This window comes from Mastigoproctus giganteus, chromosome 3 (assembly GCF_048544385.1).
Source record: "Mastigoproctus giganteus isolate SK-2022 chromosome 3, ASM4854438v1, whole genome shotgun sequence".
NCBI classification, from domain to species: Eukaryota; Metazoa; Arthropoda; class Arachnida; order Uropygi; family Thelyphonidae; genus Mastigoproctus; species Mastigoproctus giganteus.
In genome coordinates this window covers 51,764,772-51,782,216 of record NC_143577.1, presented here as the reverse complement: position 1 = coordinate 51,782,216, position 17,445 = coordinate 51,764,772, and the positions used below count along the sequence as shown (strand labels likewise).

At 38.5% G+C, this 17,445-nt stretch overlaps 1 protein-coding gene across 1 annotated transcript in view; it reads left to right on the top strand.

Moving 5' to 3' along the window:
• LOC150087959 (metal-response element-binding transcription factor 2-like) overlaps positions 1-17,445 on the top strand; it is a 102,482-nt gene that overhangs the window by 22,990 nt on the left and 62,047 nt on the right. Inside the window, exon 4 of the mRNA XM_090369980.1 lies at positions 16,168-16,198. Within this exon, the coding sequence (XP_090226106.1) occupies positions 16,168-16,198 (31 nt within the window). The remainder of the gene's footprint in view (positions 1-16,167; positions 16,199-17,445) is intronic.

The window sequence follows — 17,445 nt, the reverse complement described above, 5'->3', positions numbered from 1 at the left end:
GGTTTAAGTTAATGATTTTAAATTTATTTTTTTTTAAATTTATATGTTTATTTCATTATAAAATCTTTTTACAGTATCTTTTTAATTTTGTGGTGATCTATAATTGATGTTTACTGAGTACCTTATATAAAGAATAAAATTATATACTATATATACAGGGCGTCTCAAAAATATTGGTACAAACGTTTAGGGGAGGTAGGTAACATCTAAAGAAATGTGAATCGCATAGGAACCCATAACCGGAAAAGTCACCGTAAGTCGGTACATGGCACTGTTCATCATTTTGCGAGAGGGAAAATTTCTAGTTTACTCATTCAAGCAGTAGTTGCCACACGAAGAGCATGCATCGATGTACAAACTGTGAGCTAGCAGACATGCACCTAGTGTATGGATTAGCAGAGGGCAATGGACGAGCCGCTCAACAAATTTATGGAGAATGCTTCTCAGACAGACATGTACTGGACCACCGTTTGTTTGGGCGCCTCCGTAGCCAGGTGAGAAGGAGCAGCAGTGTGTAGCACACGCTTCTTGATTAGACCGGGGTTCGAGCCCATCACCACCAAATACGGAAGATGCGGAAAAGTCAGGGAATGACCACTGCATATTCCCAGAGCAATATGGCCTTAGTTGCTAATGCTCCTAAAAACCAAATAACAAACACAAACCGTTTGTTTGCGCGTGTGCATAAAAATTTGTGCGATTATGGGTCATTTAGAGGTAACAGGAGTAGTGTGGGCAGACCATGTTCGACGCGAACTCCCGCCATGGAAAAAAGTATGTTGAATCCCATCCAGAATAATCCTACTACCAGCACACGTGCCATTGCCTCTGCCTTAGGAGTGTCTCGTTGCAGTGTACAGCGTGTCTAGCACGACGATTCCTTACACCCCTTTCATCTCCAAAGGGTTCAGTTACTGCTCCCCCAAGATCATCATCAGGTGCCTCTGTAGCCAGGTGGGAAGGAGCAGCAGTGCATAGCACACGCTTCTTGATTAGACCGGGGTTCGAGCCCGTCACCACCAAATACGGAGGATGTGGAAAGGTCAGGGAATGACCACCGCATATCCCGGAGCAATATGGCCTTAGTTGCTAATGCTCCTAAAAACCAAATAACAACAATAACAACAACAACAACCCAAGATCATCCTGCACGTGTGGCTTTTGTTGTTGTTGTTATTTGGTTTTTAGGAGCATTAGCAAATAAGGCCATATTGCTCTGGGGATATGCAGTGGTCATTCCCTGACCTTTCCGCATCCTCCGTATTTGGTGGCTCATGGGCGCAAACCTCAGTCTAATTAAGAAGCATGTGCTATGCACTGCTGCTCCTGTCCAGTGTGGCTTTTGCGCAGTGGTTTCTCCAAGAAAGTGTTCAAGACGAATTTTCCAGCCTATGTTTTGGTCATGGATGAGGCTTATTTCACTCGGGAAGGCTTATTCAATCAGCACAATGCTCGTGTGTGGGCTCACGACAACCCACACGGTGTGGTGACTGCCGACTAAGTAGTCACCGACCATACCTGTTACCACCCCACATGAACTCCGCTAAATATCGGATCTTTCTTGAACAAGTTCTACCAGGGTTACTTGACGATGTTCCAGCAAATGTGAGACACAACATTTGGTTTCAACATGACGGGGCGCCTGCCCATTATATAAGGTGTGTTCCATAACACACCTTCCATAATGGTGTGTTATGGAACACACCATTATGGTACACACCATTATGGAATGGGTCCACCCTGGCCAAATGGATTGGTCATGGTGGACCCGTTGCCTGGCCCCCACGCTCACCTGATTTATCGAGCCTTGATTTCTTTCTGTAGGGGGCCTAAAATCTATTGTGTATGAATCGCATGTGGAGACGGAAATGGATCTCGTGGCGAGACTCGTCTGTGCTGCTGCTACTGTCAAAGAAACTCCATGTGTGTTCGACCATGTCCGCCAATTCATGCTGCGTCAGCACGCATGCATCGCGTCTCATGGTGGAACCTTTGAGCATCTTTACTAATGATACTAAAATGATACAAACTTTTTACTAATGATATTAAGAGTAGGAGACCGGCGGAATTACTTAGCAAGTACAGGTCACTGTTGAAAAAAAGCCGTGAATTAGGGTTGAATTTGAAAGTGTCTGCAATTCTGCCCAGACACGATAGGAGGGAGTATATGATGAGAGCCTTGTCGATCAATTCGGCCCTGGAGGGATTGTGCAAGGCTCAAGGGGTAGAATTTTTTTCAGCCTGGACTGCACTTGTTAACAGGAGAGATTGCTTCTACAGGGATGGGATACACTTAAATAGAAAGGATGCAAGAATTTTTGCTGATGCTGTCGAGGCAGTGTTAGGTGGGTCGGAAAACTGCTAGTTTGGGGGGATACAAGGACTAATAGATTAACAGTAGCCACTGGCAGAGGTGGAAGTGATTCTTGCACTGCTTCTATTGAAATGAGCAGAAGCCTGAAAAACAAGATGCAGGATATTTCAGAGACTGCTGGTACAAGTAAACACATGGGTTGTGTTAGGGTAGCTAAGAATAGAAACAGGTGCATGTATACCTGCGTGTACACCAATGCTAGGAGTTTGGTAAATAAATTTGATGAATTTGAGGTATTGCTCAAAACATCAAAGGCAGATATTGTTGGGATATCAGAGACGTGGTGTCACACAGATATAAGTAATGCGGAACTGGAATTTGGGGAATACAATGTGTATAGAAAGGATAGACAGGACAGGAGGGGAGGAGGGGTTATGCTATTAATTAAGAAACACATAAAGTCCAAGGAAGTGAAGCCAGTCGACATCGATGGACAGGGCAGTGTCGAGTCAGTTTGGTGTGACATAAGCATAGGGAAATCAAAATTGAGAGTAGGAGTGTGCTATAGGCCTAATGACTCTGATGAGTATAATAAGGTATTGCCAGTAAATCAGAGAGTCTTATAATGGGGGATTTTAATTTCCCAGATATTGACTGGAATTTGTGGGTTGGTCACTCGCACACTAGCAAGGCTTTTGTGAATTTATTGGATGATTGTTTTCTACATCAGCATGTTCGTGAGGCAACAAGAGGGAGCAATACTCTTGATCTGATTATCAGTAGTGATTCTTCATGCATTAAGAATCTGCAGATAAATGAACCACTAGGTGGCAGTGATCAGTGTGTTGAAGTGGGATTTACTCAAGGAGGTAACTACCATCAGAGGTAAAGGGAAGGGTTTTTGTTTTCGTAAAGGCGACTATGATGGTCTGAGACAGTATTTAAATTCTATACAGTGGGACCAACTGATGATGTTACCAACAGCAAACTCAAAATGGGAAGCATTCAAGGAAATAATCTTGGAGGCTACCAGGCTTTACATACCAACTAAGAAATATTGTTCAAGGTTTAGGCCTAAATGGTTGTCAGATGAACTAATGAGACATGTGGCAGAGAAAAAAAATGCATGGGATACATACAAATTAATGGGTGACATGGAAGCCTATGGTAGATATAAGTTGGTCTGTAACCAAGTCACAAAGGAGATTAGGCAGGCAAAGGCAGACTACGAAAAATCCTTGGCAAAGGATGCAAAGAAAAACAGAAAAGAGTTCTTTACATATTTAAACTCGAGAAGGAAAGGGATGAATCAGATTGGTCCACTGGATATTGATGGTTCAACAGTTGAGGATCCTGCTCAGGTGGCTAACAATCTAAACGAGTACTTTGCATCTACATTCACGCATGAGGAGTTATTCAGGAAGGAGAATGATGTAGGTAAAGTAAACATTGGCAGTGAGCTGGATGATTTTGTAATAACTGAGAGGAAAGTGGAGGAGAGATTGTTGAGGATAAACATAGAAAAAGCACCTGGGGTGGATGGGATCTATCCAGTTATATTAAAGGAGGCAGCAAAGGAAGTAAGCAAACCCCTAGCCATAATTATGAGAGCTTCTTTGGACTCAGGGGAGGTACCCATAGACTGGAGATGTGCAAATGTAACCCCAATTCACAAAGGAGGATCAAAGGCTGACTCAAGTAATTATAGACCTGTTAGTTTAACTTCTGTTCCAGGTAAATTAATGGAGGCACTGGTTAAAGAAACACTGCAGGATCATCTATACAAGACTTCAGTTATAGCTCAGACGCAGCACGGTTTTGTTAAGGGCAGGTCTTGCCTGACCAATTTGATTGGATACTATGATGTAGTCACAAAAGAACTGGATGCAGGGAATAACTTTGATATTATATATTTGGATCTTAGAAAGGCTTTTGATACTGTTGCACATGGAAGACTGCTGCACAAATTGGAACAGTGTGGCATTGGAGGCAAATTGCTGCTATGGATAAGGGGATGGTTGAGTGGCAGAAGACAGAGAGTGGTAATCAATGGACACTGCTCAACGTGGACTAATGTTATTAGTGGAGTTCCTCAGGGTTCAGTGTTGGGTCCGTTGTTGTTTTCGGTGTTTATGAATGATATTGATGATGGGATATCAAGTTTAATGTCCCAAGTTTGCAGATGATACAAAGGTTGGCAGGGTTGTTAAGGACACTACTGACGCTATGCTGCTGCAACAGGATCTATAAAGGTTGAACAAATGGGCTGAGAGGTGGCAAATGAAGTTTAACATTGACAAATGTAAAGTACTATATATGGGAAACAGTAACCCCAGAGCAACGTATCAACTCTGCGGTACTACACTGACAGTGGTGGAGAATGAAAAGGACCTGGGGGTAATTGTGCAGGCAGATATGAAGTTCTCTGAGCAGTGCAGACGAGCTGCAAGAGTAGCTCATGGTGTCTTGTCAATGATATACAGGAATTTTTCTAGCAGGGATAAGGAGGTGATTATTCCCTTGTATAAGGCAATGGTTAGGCCACATCTTGAGTACTGTATACAGGTCTGGAGGCCTCATTTCAAGAAGGATGTAGAGCTGCTGGAACGGGTAAAGAGAAGGGCAACAAGATTAGTGAATGGAACAAAGGGTTGCTCTTACGAAGAAAGGCTTAAGTTTTGCAAATTACAGAGTCTGGAGACTAGGCACCGGCGAGGTGATCTGATAGAGGTGTGTAAGGCTTTGAATGGTTTGAGCATGCTCAATGCCAATGGGATTCTTCATCATGCTCAGAATAATCACCTCAGAGGGCATAAATTCAAATCGAGGAAGGACGGATGTCGGATAGATGTGCGGAAATTTGCCTTTGGCCTGCGGGTGGTTGGTTGGTGGAACCGACTTCCATCACTTGTTGTTGAAGTTGATAGCCTAAACTAATTTAAAGTTCAACTGGACAGGTATTTCGAACGAACGGAGAGGTGAAATGGGAGTGGTTTTTTTTTTTTTTTTTTTTTGGCTGATGCTGAATAAGCTTGCTTTCTTGCATCATATGCCTCTACTAATGCTAATCTGTTGTAACATCATGAAATGCATCCATCTCATACTCCATTGTTAATATTATGTCAAATAAATGTTTGCCACTGATTACTGTCTTGTGTCATTTCTGCTTCTTGTGCCTCTGCTACTACTTTCCCGTGACATTTCCGGTTATGAGTTCCTATGCAATTCACATTCCTTTAGATGTTACCTACCTCCCCTAAACATTTCTACCAATATTTTTGAGACACCCTGTATATATAATTTGTATTATGAAATGTAATTTTTAGAATTATATTATTGTAATTATAACTATCATATAACATATATATTTTTTAATGTTATATATATATATATATATACAGGGTGATTCACTACCAGTGCGACAAACTTGCAGGAAGTGTAGGGGGCACATAGGTGAATCGGAATCACATTAGCATTGCAGGGTCCGAAATGCCTTCGTCATGCGGTAGAGGACGTTGAACGGGAGGTCGCGTGAACAGCGATCCCGCTGGAAGTCAGCATTTGCGAACCGTTTCTGTTGAAGAAACCAAGTAGCAAAAGTCCTCCGGAGTGGATAATCCGCAGGCTCCAGTGACTGGACGCTTTGCAGATGGTATGAGTGGATTGGGAAATACCCAATCGTTGGCCTATCGCTCGAGTACTCATACTCGGATTGCCTTCTGCAAGACATAGGACATTCTCCTCATTGTCTGGCATCCTCGTCGTTCACTCTCGATTCATGGTACCTCTCGTGAAAAAACCAGTCTCACGTAACCTTCTCATTGTACGATTAAAATCGTATGATGAGGAGCACGCCTGTGCGGGAAACGTTCCTGGTACAAGGGCAGAGCGGCGCGCCTGTTACAGTCTGCAGCTCCATACGTGAGGTGCACGTCGGCCAGTTCAACGTTTGAATACTCGTCCCTCCTACTGCCTCGGGAACCGGTTCGCAAATGCTGATTTCCAGCAGGATCGCTGTTCACGCGACCTCCCGTTCAACATCGTCTACCGCATGGTGAAGGCATTTTGGACCCTGCATTGCTATGTGATTCCGATTCGTCTTTGTGCCCCCTACACCTCCTGCAAGTTTGTCGCACTGGAAGTGAATCACCCCGTGTGTATATATATATATATATATATATATATATATATATATATTGTGTTCTTAATGATGGTTTTGATAATGATATCTAGTCAATTTTCCAGTGTTAGGAGTTTGTCAGTTGTGCAACGTTAATGCTATTGTACAAAGGGAAATTAGACATTATACGTGCATGAAATTATATTGATTGATTTTGTTTAATTAAATGTTATTAATCTCTAGGCAATTAGGTGTATATGGATCAGGTTACCAAGCTAGCAAATGTAAATTAACTTTAGCCTGGGAGGCCTATAAACGTTTTATGAATGTAATGGTATTAAAAATAATATGATGCTAAATGATGAAAATAACGATAAAAATAACAATATAAATGCAAATAAACAAAAAATGCAAATGAACAAAATAAATTGCAATAATATTCCCTCACTTGGCCATCAATCTGCTACTTCATCGGGGGCTTTGAGCAGAATGATAGCCAGATTAAAAGAATGTTTCATACCTACCCGTTTCTGTTGTCCCCATAGCAGTTTTGCCAGTTATAAATTTTTAAGTGCTAGTATTAAATTTAAATTGATAGAAAATCAATGAGATAGGATAATAAGTTTAGTTTACATAAATTTTTAATTTAAAATTTAAATTTTAAATTTTGCCTACGTATTGTCTGAAATAGCAAACTGGGATAGGTGACACAAAACCTAATGGGTATGTATCAGAATAAATAAGAAAGGTTCTTACTTTCGTCTTGTGCTGTGGTGGTCAGACTGAAAAGGGGGTAAATTCCCGCCTTCTGGTTGTTTTATATGTTGATAAGATTATACTGCGCAGTCGCGGCATCATCAATATATCTGTAGAAAATGATTTCTTCTTTGATGTTGTTTTCGAAGAAATGCAGCTAAAGGTTGACAATGGAGCATGAACTGCTAGCCCCCATGGCTACCCCCCTTAGTCTGTACATAAATGCTGTCTCCCATGAGCACGTAATTGTTTTTGACATTAAGATTAATAAGGTTGTGCCAGTATTGTTTACTGCATTTCAAAATGTTTTGATGGTTTTCGTAGTAGTGTAAAAGGACTTTAATTAAATTGTTGTGGGAAATACTGGTAAATAGGTTTTTAAAGTTGTAAGTGTATAGGCTTCTGTTACTATTGTTTTTGTTTTTGATGTATTCTAAATATTTTATGTTATTGGAAATAATTTTAGTATTAGTGATTTGGTTGGCAATATTATTTAGTTTGTCCTCCATTAAATTACTGGATGGTTTTATATAGCTGTTTTTACCTGAGGTAATGAACCTTTTTCCAATCGGGTCTTTATGGAATTTGGAGATCCAATACATGAATGGGTATCATATATTATGTATTTTTAATTTGAGTTTTTTGTGCAAGGCTATAATTTTTTTGCTAATGCTGTTAGGTGTGGAGTTCATAATTTTGTATGTATCACTGTGGTTCATTTCCTCTTTAAGCATGTCAATGTAGAACTTTTAGTAGAAATGTAGAAATTATAGCCTTGCACAAAAAACTCAAATTAAAAATAGACAATATACGATACCCATTCATTTCTTGGATCCCCAACTTCCATAAAGACCCAATTGGAAAAAGGTTCATCACCTCGGGCAAAAACAGCTATATAAAACCATCCAATAATTTAATGGAGGACAAACTAAATAATATTGCCAACCAAATCACTAATACTAAAATTATTTCCAATAACATAAAATATTTAGAATACATCAAAAACAAAAACAATAGTAACAGAAGCCTATACACTTACAACTTTAAAAACCTATTTACCAGTATTTCCCACAACAATTTAATTAAAGTCCTTTTACACTACTACGAAAACCATCAAAACATTTTGAAATGCAGTAAACAATACTGGCACGACCTTATTAATCTTAATGTCAAAAACAATTACGTGCTCATGGGAGACAGCATTTACGTACAGACTAAGGGGGTAGCCATGGTGGCTAGCAGTCCATGCTCCATTGTCAACCTTTACCTGCATTTCATCGAAAACAACATCAAAGAAGAAATCATTTTCTACAGATATATTGATGATGTTCTAGTCATCAATTACGACAACTTCGGCATATTAGCCCAGAAAACGTATCCCACAGATTTAACCATAGAATGCACCAACCCAAATAGCAACTTGCAAGCATACTATCTCGACAGCGAAATGACGTAGATGATCTATGTGTTTTTAATTATCCACATTTTGTCCAGGATTACAGTAAATTATATCCAGTAGAACTTGTATTAGAAAAAACTAATAGTTCCGATACTATAGCAAATTACTTGGATCTTCATATAGAAATATTCCATAATAATAATATAGACGTAAATGTATATAATAAAAGAGAGACATTTAATTTTAATGTAGTCAGCCTTACAAACTGGAGATCTAATATATCAAAATCAGTGCATGCTAATATAATTTTATTGCAATGTCTAAGGATTGCTTATATTTGCAATAGTAATAAAAACTGTTCAGCGGGCATAACAGCGTTGTATGGCAAGTTGATTAATAATAATTTCCCTATCGCTTACCTGAAATATCACTTCAGGAAAGCGATAAGCATAATTAATTTCAAAAATTTGTTTTCTGAACCTATTGTTTCAATATAATTTTCAATATAATTGTCATATTTAGTGCCATGTATATATGTACATAGGATACACTTTGCATTCTTGGTGTCTTACGGCATAGAAAACTTGTACCCACCGGCTTGCAAATTACAGTGTATCATTTTTTAAAAAATTTTTTTTTTTTATATATATATATATACATATAGTTAAATTCATTTAAATTTACTTAAGTTCACGCTGAGGTAACATGCAAATTCAGCTCAGGGTCTTACTATAGGAACGGGTTTGCGATCCCGGGCATACCCGAGCCACAACTTATATCTTGTAATGTCTTTAAACTGTCCTACACTCTTTATTTTTATTTCTCCAAAATTATTAGGGAAATCCGAGGACGTAAGAGAAACTATTTCTTATCTATACCACTACTTTTCGCCTTTGTTTTTTTTTTTTTTTTTTTCTGGTAGTTGTTGGCGCATCGGCTTCTGTGGCCATAGTGCACCTCCCAAGGTTTTTTGCAGTACGTTGATCCAAGCCCGAGGCGGGATTCGAACCCACGACCTTTGGGTTGCCAGGCAGGCACTTTACCCACCTGGCTAGCCCGGTCGGCTTCGCCTTTGTGGAGTTCAGGTTCTATTATTCCTACTCCTTTAGTTTTTCTTCTTACTATCTGCATGTTTCTCTTTGCATTAACTTAAATTTAATTATTTATTTATATTTATTTTTACCGTATCCATCACATAGGGGGCACCACATTATTTTGACGACTATTACATTATGTCCTAGATGCAGTAAATATGTAGTATGTATTATATATTTAATCTTATTTTAATCATTAAATTACATTCTCTGTCGGTCAATGATGATTAATATATGCTTACATTTCTTATATTTGATTCTAATAATTCTAAAATTTATTTATATTTTATTTACATTTGGTTTATATTTGGTTTAGATTTAAATTACTTAGCATATATTGATCATTACAGAAACAGAGAACCTCTTGTCGTTTTTTGCTTTCAGTCTGGGTGGTTGGCCCCAGTTGAAGTCATCTAGATTGTCGGTAAAAAGCAATAATAATTTTTTTTTTTTGCATTTTCTTAAGTCCCTGATAGTATTATTATTTGATTGATTTACTTTTTCTATTATTTTCTATTATCCTTAATATTTTAAAATTATGGGTGTATTGCATGATTGCTTGCAACTGTATTGACCCATAAATATTAGTTACAGTTACTGTCGTTTTAACTTTCTTTTTTATCACTAATATAATTATATTACACACACACACACACACACACACACACACACACACACACACACACACACACACACACACACACACACAGAATTGGATCTAACAGGCAGAAAATTGAGTAGGAGTGCCGCAAAACAAAATAAATTACATAGGGGTGCCGTTATTAAAAAAGGGTTGAAAACCACAGCACATTGTTCTGCGCTAACAATTATGCTACGATATTCCAGCCAAAACACTGATATGATAGCGGTACCAGTAGCGAGTTTTACCTTATAAAGCCACTAGCTAAATTTAAAAAAATATGCTAACGAATGCTCCTAAGCCTATTTAATCTATTTGTAAAACACAAATTAATATGTTAACTAATCAAAAATGCAATAAAATACAAAAGATATATGCCCAGAAGGTGATTAAAACCTTCAAAATACTTATTTATTACAATTTAAATGCGCATTATAGCCTAAGTTGCTGATGCGCCAATAAAACTCAACCAACAATTTAAACCCTATTATTCTTCTGAGCTACTGGTTATGCTACAATATTCCCGCCAAAACACTGGTACGATAGCATTATGAATAGCAAGTTGTAACTTACAAAATCACTAGGAAAATTTTAAAAATAAGCTAACGAACACTACTAAGCCTTTTTAATCTATTTGTAAAACACAAATTAATATGTTAACTAATCAAAAATACGATAAAATTTCAAGGAAAACTTATCCATTTGCAGTAGCTACAGAAGTATACGATTTGTTTTGTTCGATTTATTTTTTATAATTTTAAATTATACTTTTGTGACAGGAAAATACTGCTTTGAAATTACAGATAATAAGGTCAGGAAACTCATTGCTTGGATTTATGGGTTGAATGAATGAAAAGGTCTACAGTTCAATTTACACTAACTGCAGAAACATTTCTAGGATTTTTCCACTGGAATACCAGTTTTTCTTTCCACTTAATAGACAAAATTCAAACTTACAGTCGACAGACACACAAGATGCATTGCAATTTAGTCACCTTTGTTTTAATCTAATCGACCTGACATAATTCATTTTTATGTTGTGCATTGAGGTTTGTCACAGACATTCTCTCAGGTATGACAAGCTAGGGCTTACTACCTGGGAGTCTAAAACACTGTTGGAACTGATATTCGTATAACACTTGAGTGAATTGGACCGAATTTTCGTGAAGTCCGGTCACGCTGATATAGCCAGATCTTCTGCTTGCACTTTCATGATGGTGGGATTGTTAGTAACCTTGGATAACCCCTGTGAAGGTGGATATACTCCATCTCTTCCATCATGCAGTATGATTGGTGTCTTTTGACGTTATGAGGGGAATCATATGAGATCTAATCATCCATATATTTTGAGGGTACAATTCTAGAGTGGTGTTTGCAAGCCAGCCACTAGATAGTCCATTTGACTTAACCTCTTGTTAACTCTCTAGGAGGCATCCAGATCAGCTAATATATAATTTCACTGTACTCTGTCTGAGTTCAAGGCCATGTTATATCAAAGAACTGGGCATATTCTTGCTATGTGTACGTCATATCCATAAATTTCATTACTTCATATACGTCCCCCACCTTTCTTTGCTACTGAATACATCATGAATAGTCAAATTAATAGAACAAACTTATCTAAGAAAAGATCTAAATCTCCCAAACACTTTATTCATTTCACAAATATACATGGTCTCAGTTCAATCTCAATAATGTTAATTTTCACTAACGGTCTGCCAAGCCCACTTACCTTTTCTAACAGAATCTCCCAATTATCAGTTGACCAAGGTTCTAATTATAATTCAACCCTAATTATTTGCTGTATTGTTCCTTTCATTGCAAAGGTGGTACATGTTCTCCAGTATTCCGTTAGAGATGTAGTAATATGGAACGTCCTCTTTTCGATCTTCTCTGGCTTAAAATCTCTCTATCCCTATTCAGTCAAATTCATCTGTTGCTTATATTGATCTCCCGATTCCACTAATCACTTGGAACTCTTTGCCTTCCTTTCTTTGAAACTTGACTTTCTCCAGTCTGATTTTCCTTGGTGATTTTAATGTTCACAACTCCAGCTGGTATCCATTTTCTAGTCGCATAGACCCAGCTGGTCATGATGCTGAGGCTTTTGCACTTACTAATGACCTCTCACAGATTGTTCATTTATTACCGGAATACCAGACAATGTTAACCACACACCCAATGCTCTTGATCTTTTTCTAACAAACAGCCCTTCTAAGTACATGGTCGAGATAAGTGGTCCTCTAAGTACCCCAGATTACAACTTGGTGATGGTCTCTTCTCCACTGTCACCTTTCTGTTGTGGCCATTCTCACCCTTGTGTTGTTTGGCATTAAAAGAATGCAAAATGGGGTGATCTGTGTTCTTATTTTTATTTTTCTTGTTTGGATTACTTTTTTAAATCTTCTGATGTAAATAAATAAATAAATTTTCTGTTTATACTCCAAACGGTCGACCGTTTGGGACGACCAAACGGTCAGAGGAGTTTGCAAGATACACAGAATACAAGAAACAGCACCATATTCAGCAGTCACGGGCTTGAACCCCGGTCACTCAAGGCACGTGTACTTATGCACCCGTTCGCCTGACCACTAGGCTACGGCGGCAAATGATTGCTCAGATAGTATAAATGAAATTATTCTTGTAGGAATGAAATTCTTTATTCTGCACTCCACTCTAGTGTCTTGTCCTTAATCTGAACCTTGGTTTTGCAATAAATGTGCTAAGCATGTTCAAAATAAGAATGTTGCATATCATAATTGGCTTGTATCCAAATCTCCAATTTCATTTTCTGCATACACCAAAGCTAGCAATAATTGTAAAGCAGTTATTAATCAGTCCAAACCACATTTTGCACAGGTTAAGGGTAAAAACCTACTTATTGTCCAAACAGTTGTCAAGTATTCTGGTCTCTTGCCAAAGCTGTCGGCCGTACTTTTTGCCCATCTGTTGTACTCCCTATGCTGTTAAAACCTGATGGTTCTATTGCCACCTCAGGTAAAGATAAAGCTCACTTACTAGCATCATACTTTTTTTCCAACTCTTGTATTTATGACCTTGGTAAACTACCTGCTACCATTCCCAGCACATTCCATTCAAGGCTTCTTGTTGTCTTCCACCAAAAGGATGTCAGAAAAATTTTGAACAATCTTGATGCCAAGAAAGCTATGGGTCCTGATGGTATTTCTGTGATTGTTCTCAAAACCTGGGCACCTGAGCTTACTCTTTTTTGAGTTGCCTCTTTACACCTTCCAATTCCACAGGCATTTATCCTTCTTCTTGGAAATTTGCTCATGTCCAGCCAGTTCCTAAAAAGAGGGACAAATCCCTCCCATCCACTTATCGTCCCATTGGAATTACTTCTATTCTTTCTAAAGTAATGGAGAAATTTGTTAACTGCCAATTCCTAAACTGTGTTGAAACTTTCCACCTGATCAATTATTGCCAGTATGGATTCTATCAGTGTTGATTCACTGGTGATATGTCAACTTATGTTGCCCATTTAAGGACAAATTCAGTAGAAAAGTTTGATGAAACTTAAGCAGTTACTCTTGATATTTCAAATGCTTCTGCTTCTTTGGCATAAAGGTTTTCTAAATAAGGTTCCATCTTATGGATTTTCAACTGTTTTTTGCGATATGGTGTCCAGTTTTCTCTCTGACCGCCCACTGCGGGTGATGGTAGATGGGTATCTGTCTTCTAACTTCTCTAGATAATTCTCTATTGATAACTTAGATAACTTAGTTGATTTCAATCCTTCTAAAACTCAGTCCTGTCTTATATCTTATAAAAAGGAGTCTTTTGCGTCTATACTTATTTCTGCATTCTTCAATGACACTCAGATTTCTAGACAAGATCATGTATCTCTATTAGGGATTACCATTACTTTTAATCTCTTTCTTGGCATAAGCATATTACAAATATTGCTGCTTCTGCGTCTAAATAACTGTTTTTTTCTTTCATTCTTGGTGTTACTTTTCTTCTGTACAGCTACTCACTCTGTACAAATCTCAAATCCAACCTACTGTGGAATATTGCTCCCACATCTGGAGCAGTGCCTCCATAACCTCTGTTTTCTAGACCCCATTCAAGAGAGGGCAGTTAGGTTAATTAATGACCCATCTCTTACAGAGTCTTTCCATTCCCTGTCTCATGGATATTCAGTTTCTGCTGCATGCTTTTTCTATAGATACTTTCATGGGCACTGTTCCTCTGAATTGGTTTCTATAATCCTCTCTCTCTCTCTCTCTCTCTCTCTCTCTTTCTTCCAAATCAGCCCAAACACATGCTGGAAACAATCAACATCTATTTACTGTCCAACTTCAAACTCACAGAACCAACTTTTCTCCTCTTCATTTATCCCTTCAACTTCCATTTTCTGAAACAACGTCCCATCACACGTATTTCCTGAAAATTATAATCTGTAGAAATTAAAGTCTAATGTCAACAAGTATCTTCTTTGTTCTTTGATCTTCTCAACCTTCAACCCATGCATGGTACTATGGTTTCTAAAACCTTTCTTGTTTGGGGTAGTCATAAAATGTATGAGTATTTAGTATTATTAGTAGTGGCAAATTTAACAAGTTTAACACTGATAAATGCAAAGTACTGCATGTGGGTAACAGGAGTGTATTATCACACAGTAACTTATCAACTGTGTGGTAATACACTCAGGATAGTGGAGAATGAAAAAGACCTCTTAGGTAATTGTACAGTCAGACATGAATTTCTCTGAGCAGTGCAGACATGCTGCCAGGACAGCTTACGGGGTTTTGTCAGTGATATACAGAAGCTTTGCTAGCAGGGATAAGGAGGTGATTATCCCTTTGTATAAGGCCATGTTTAGGCTGCATCTTGAGTACTGTATACAAGTCTGGAGGCCTCACTTTAGGAAGGATGGAGATCTGCTGAAACAGTTGCAGAGAAGAGCAACCAGATTGGTGAAGCGAACAAAAGGGTGCTCTTACCTAGAAAGGCATCAGTTCTGCAAATTGCAGCTTCTGGAGACTAAGCACCTGTGGGGATGATCTGACTGAGTTGTTTATAACCTTGAATGGATTGAGTAAGCTGAATGATAATGGCATTCTTCTACTTGTTGGACTGCATTCACTACATACATGTGGAGGCAAAAATCCAAGTTGAGGATGGATGGTTGTAGGATAGAGGGTATACTCTTGTATGGATGGATGTTTGAACTGTGTAAGTTTTATTTTGGTTGATGTTATATAAGCTTGCTTTTTTTGCATATTTTGCCATTACTAATGCTGCTAAAAGATGCAATAAAGCAGGCTTATAAAGCATCAGCCAAAAAAAAAAAAAAAACCTTCCATATGACCTCCATGTCCTCTCTTTCCCCCAATAATTTGATTAGTTCTTCCTTGAATTTATTCAAACTCCCCACTTCCACAATGAAAGATGGGAGTTTGTTGCAACAGTCAACCAGCAGAAAACAAACTTTTACATATCTGCCTTGCAACCATTCCTTCCTCAATTTGAATTTATGCCTCCTTGTGTGTTGTTTGAGCATGAGGAAGAATGCCATCAGCATTAGGCTTATTTAACCAATTCAAGACCTTAAACAACTCAATCAGATCTCCTTGCAGGTGCCTAATTACCAGATGTTACAATTTGCCAAACTGAATTCTATCTTGGAAAGAGAACCCTTTTTTCCCTTCACCAAACTCATTGTTCTTCTCTGCACCCATTCCAGCGATCTATGTCCTTCCTAAAATGAGAGGCCTCTAGATATGTACACAGTCCTTTTTTTAGATATATCATTATCTCAAATATAGTGTATTGTAATACCAGAATTTTTATATATATATATATTTTTTTTCCCTACAGAAAGGAGGTGCAATAAAGAAAGGTCTATATAGTAAGTTTATATATACAGGTTTTATATATATTTGTTTTTATTTGAATATGTTTAATTACTCATAACAGTTATTTTAACTGCTGTACATATGCTATATAATTGAATGTTATATGCGTGTGATTATAAATTGCAAGAAGTTCATAATAATAGAAATTATTAATATGCTTCTGTTAGTTCAGCCATAATACATTTGTTCTTGCTAGTATTCTTTGCACACATGCTTGAGTTCAGCCATAATACATTTGTTCTTGCTAGTATTCTTTACACGTGCTTGAGCAGCACTGTTATATATTATTACTTATACAGGGTGTTTCAGTTAAACGTTTCAGAACTTCTAAGAGGGGTAGGGTACATCCTGACAACTCGAAATCATACAGCAATGTGGGGTCGGAAATGCTTTCCTGAAGCGGTGTTGTACACAGAAGCACCATAAAGAAAAGAGACCGTAAGTGAGAAATCGTTTTAATAATACATGAAAAGAAGCAAAAGGTACATGGATTAAAGTAAGTGTTCGAAGTTTCTTCCACGGGCTACAATGCACGCCTCACATCTCCGACACATGGACATCCGAACATTCTGGAATACTCCAGGCGAATTTCGAATTTCTTGAACAAGAACGCCAAGTTAGTAGGATGGATGATTACACGAACGCAGAGTTAGCCGATATGCATTTGGCGTACAGGGCTGCAAATTGTAGTGGGCCAGCCGCACAGCGTTTGTACGCGGAACGATATCCGACGAGGCGTATTCCCAGTCATAATTTCTTTGCAAGACTGCACCAGAGGTTAGTTGAGAGAGGTTCATTTGAAAGAGCTGACAGGGACAGGGTAAGAACAGCACGGACTCCAGCCGTTGAACAGAATGTGCTGCAGCATGTACAGGGGAATCCAAGAACGAGTACACGAAGTCTAGCAAACGCAGTCGGGGTTTCCCATTGCAGCGTCTGGAGGATTCTCCGAGAACAAGACATGCATCCGTTTCACGTGCAGCGTGTCCAGACACAGCAACCGGAGGATTATGCACCTCGTATTGCTTTCGCACAGTGGTACCTTGGAAAATGTGCTACAAATCCCCTTTTTCCTGCTGAAGTGTTGTTTTCCGATGAGGCATCCTTCACAAGGGAAGGAATTTTCAACACGCATAACGACCATATCTGGGCAGTCGAGAACCCGCATGCAATACGACGTCGTGCAGCACAGATTCGATTTTCGGTCAATGTATGGGCCGGTATTATGGGAGATCACCTC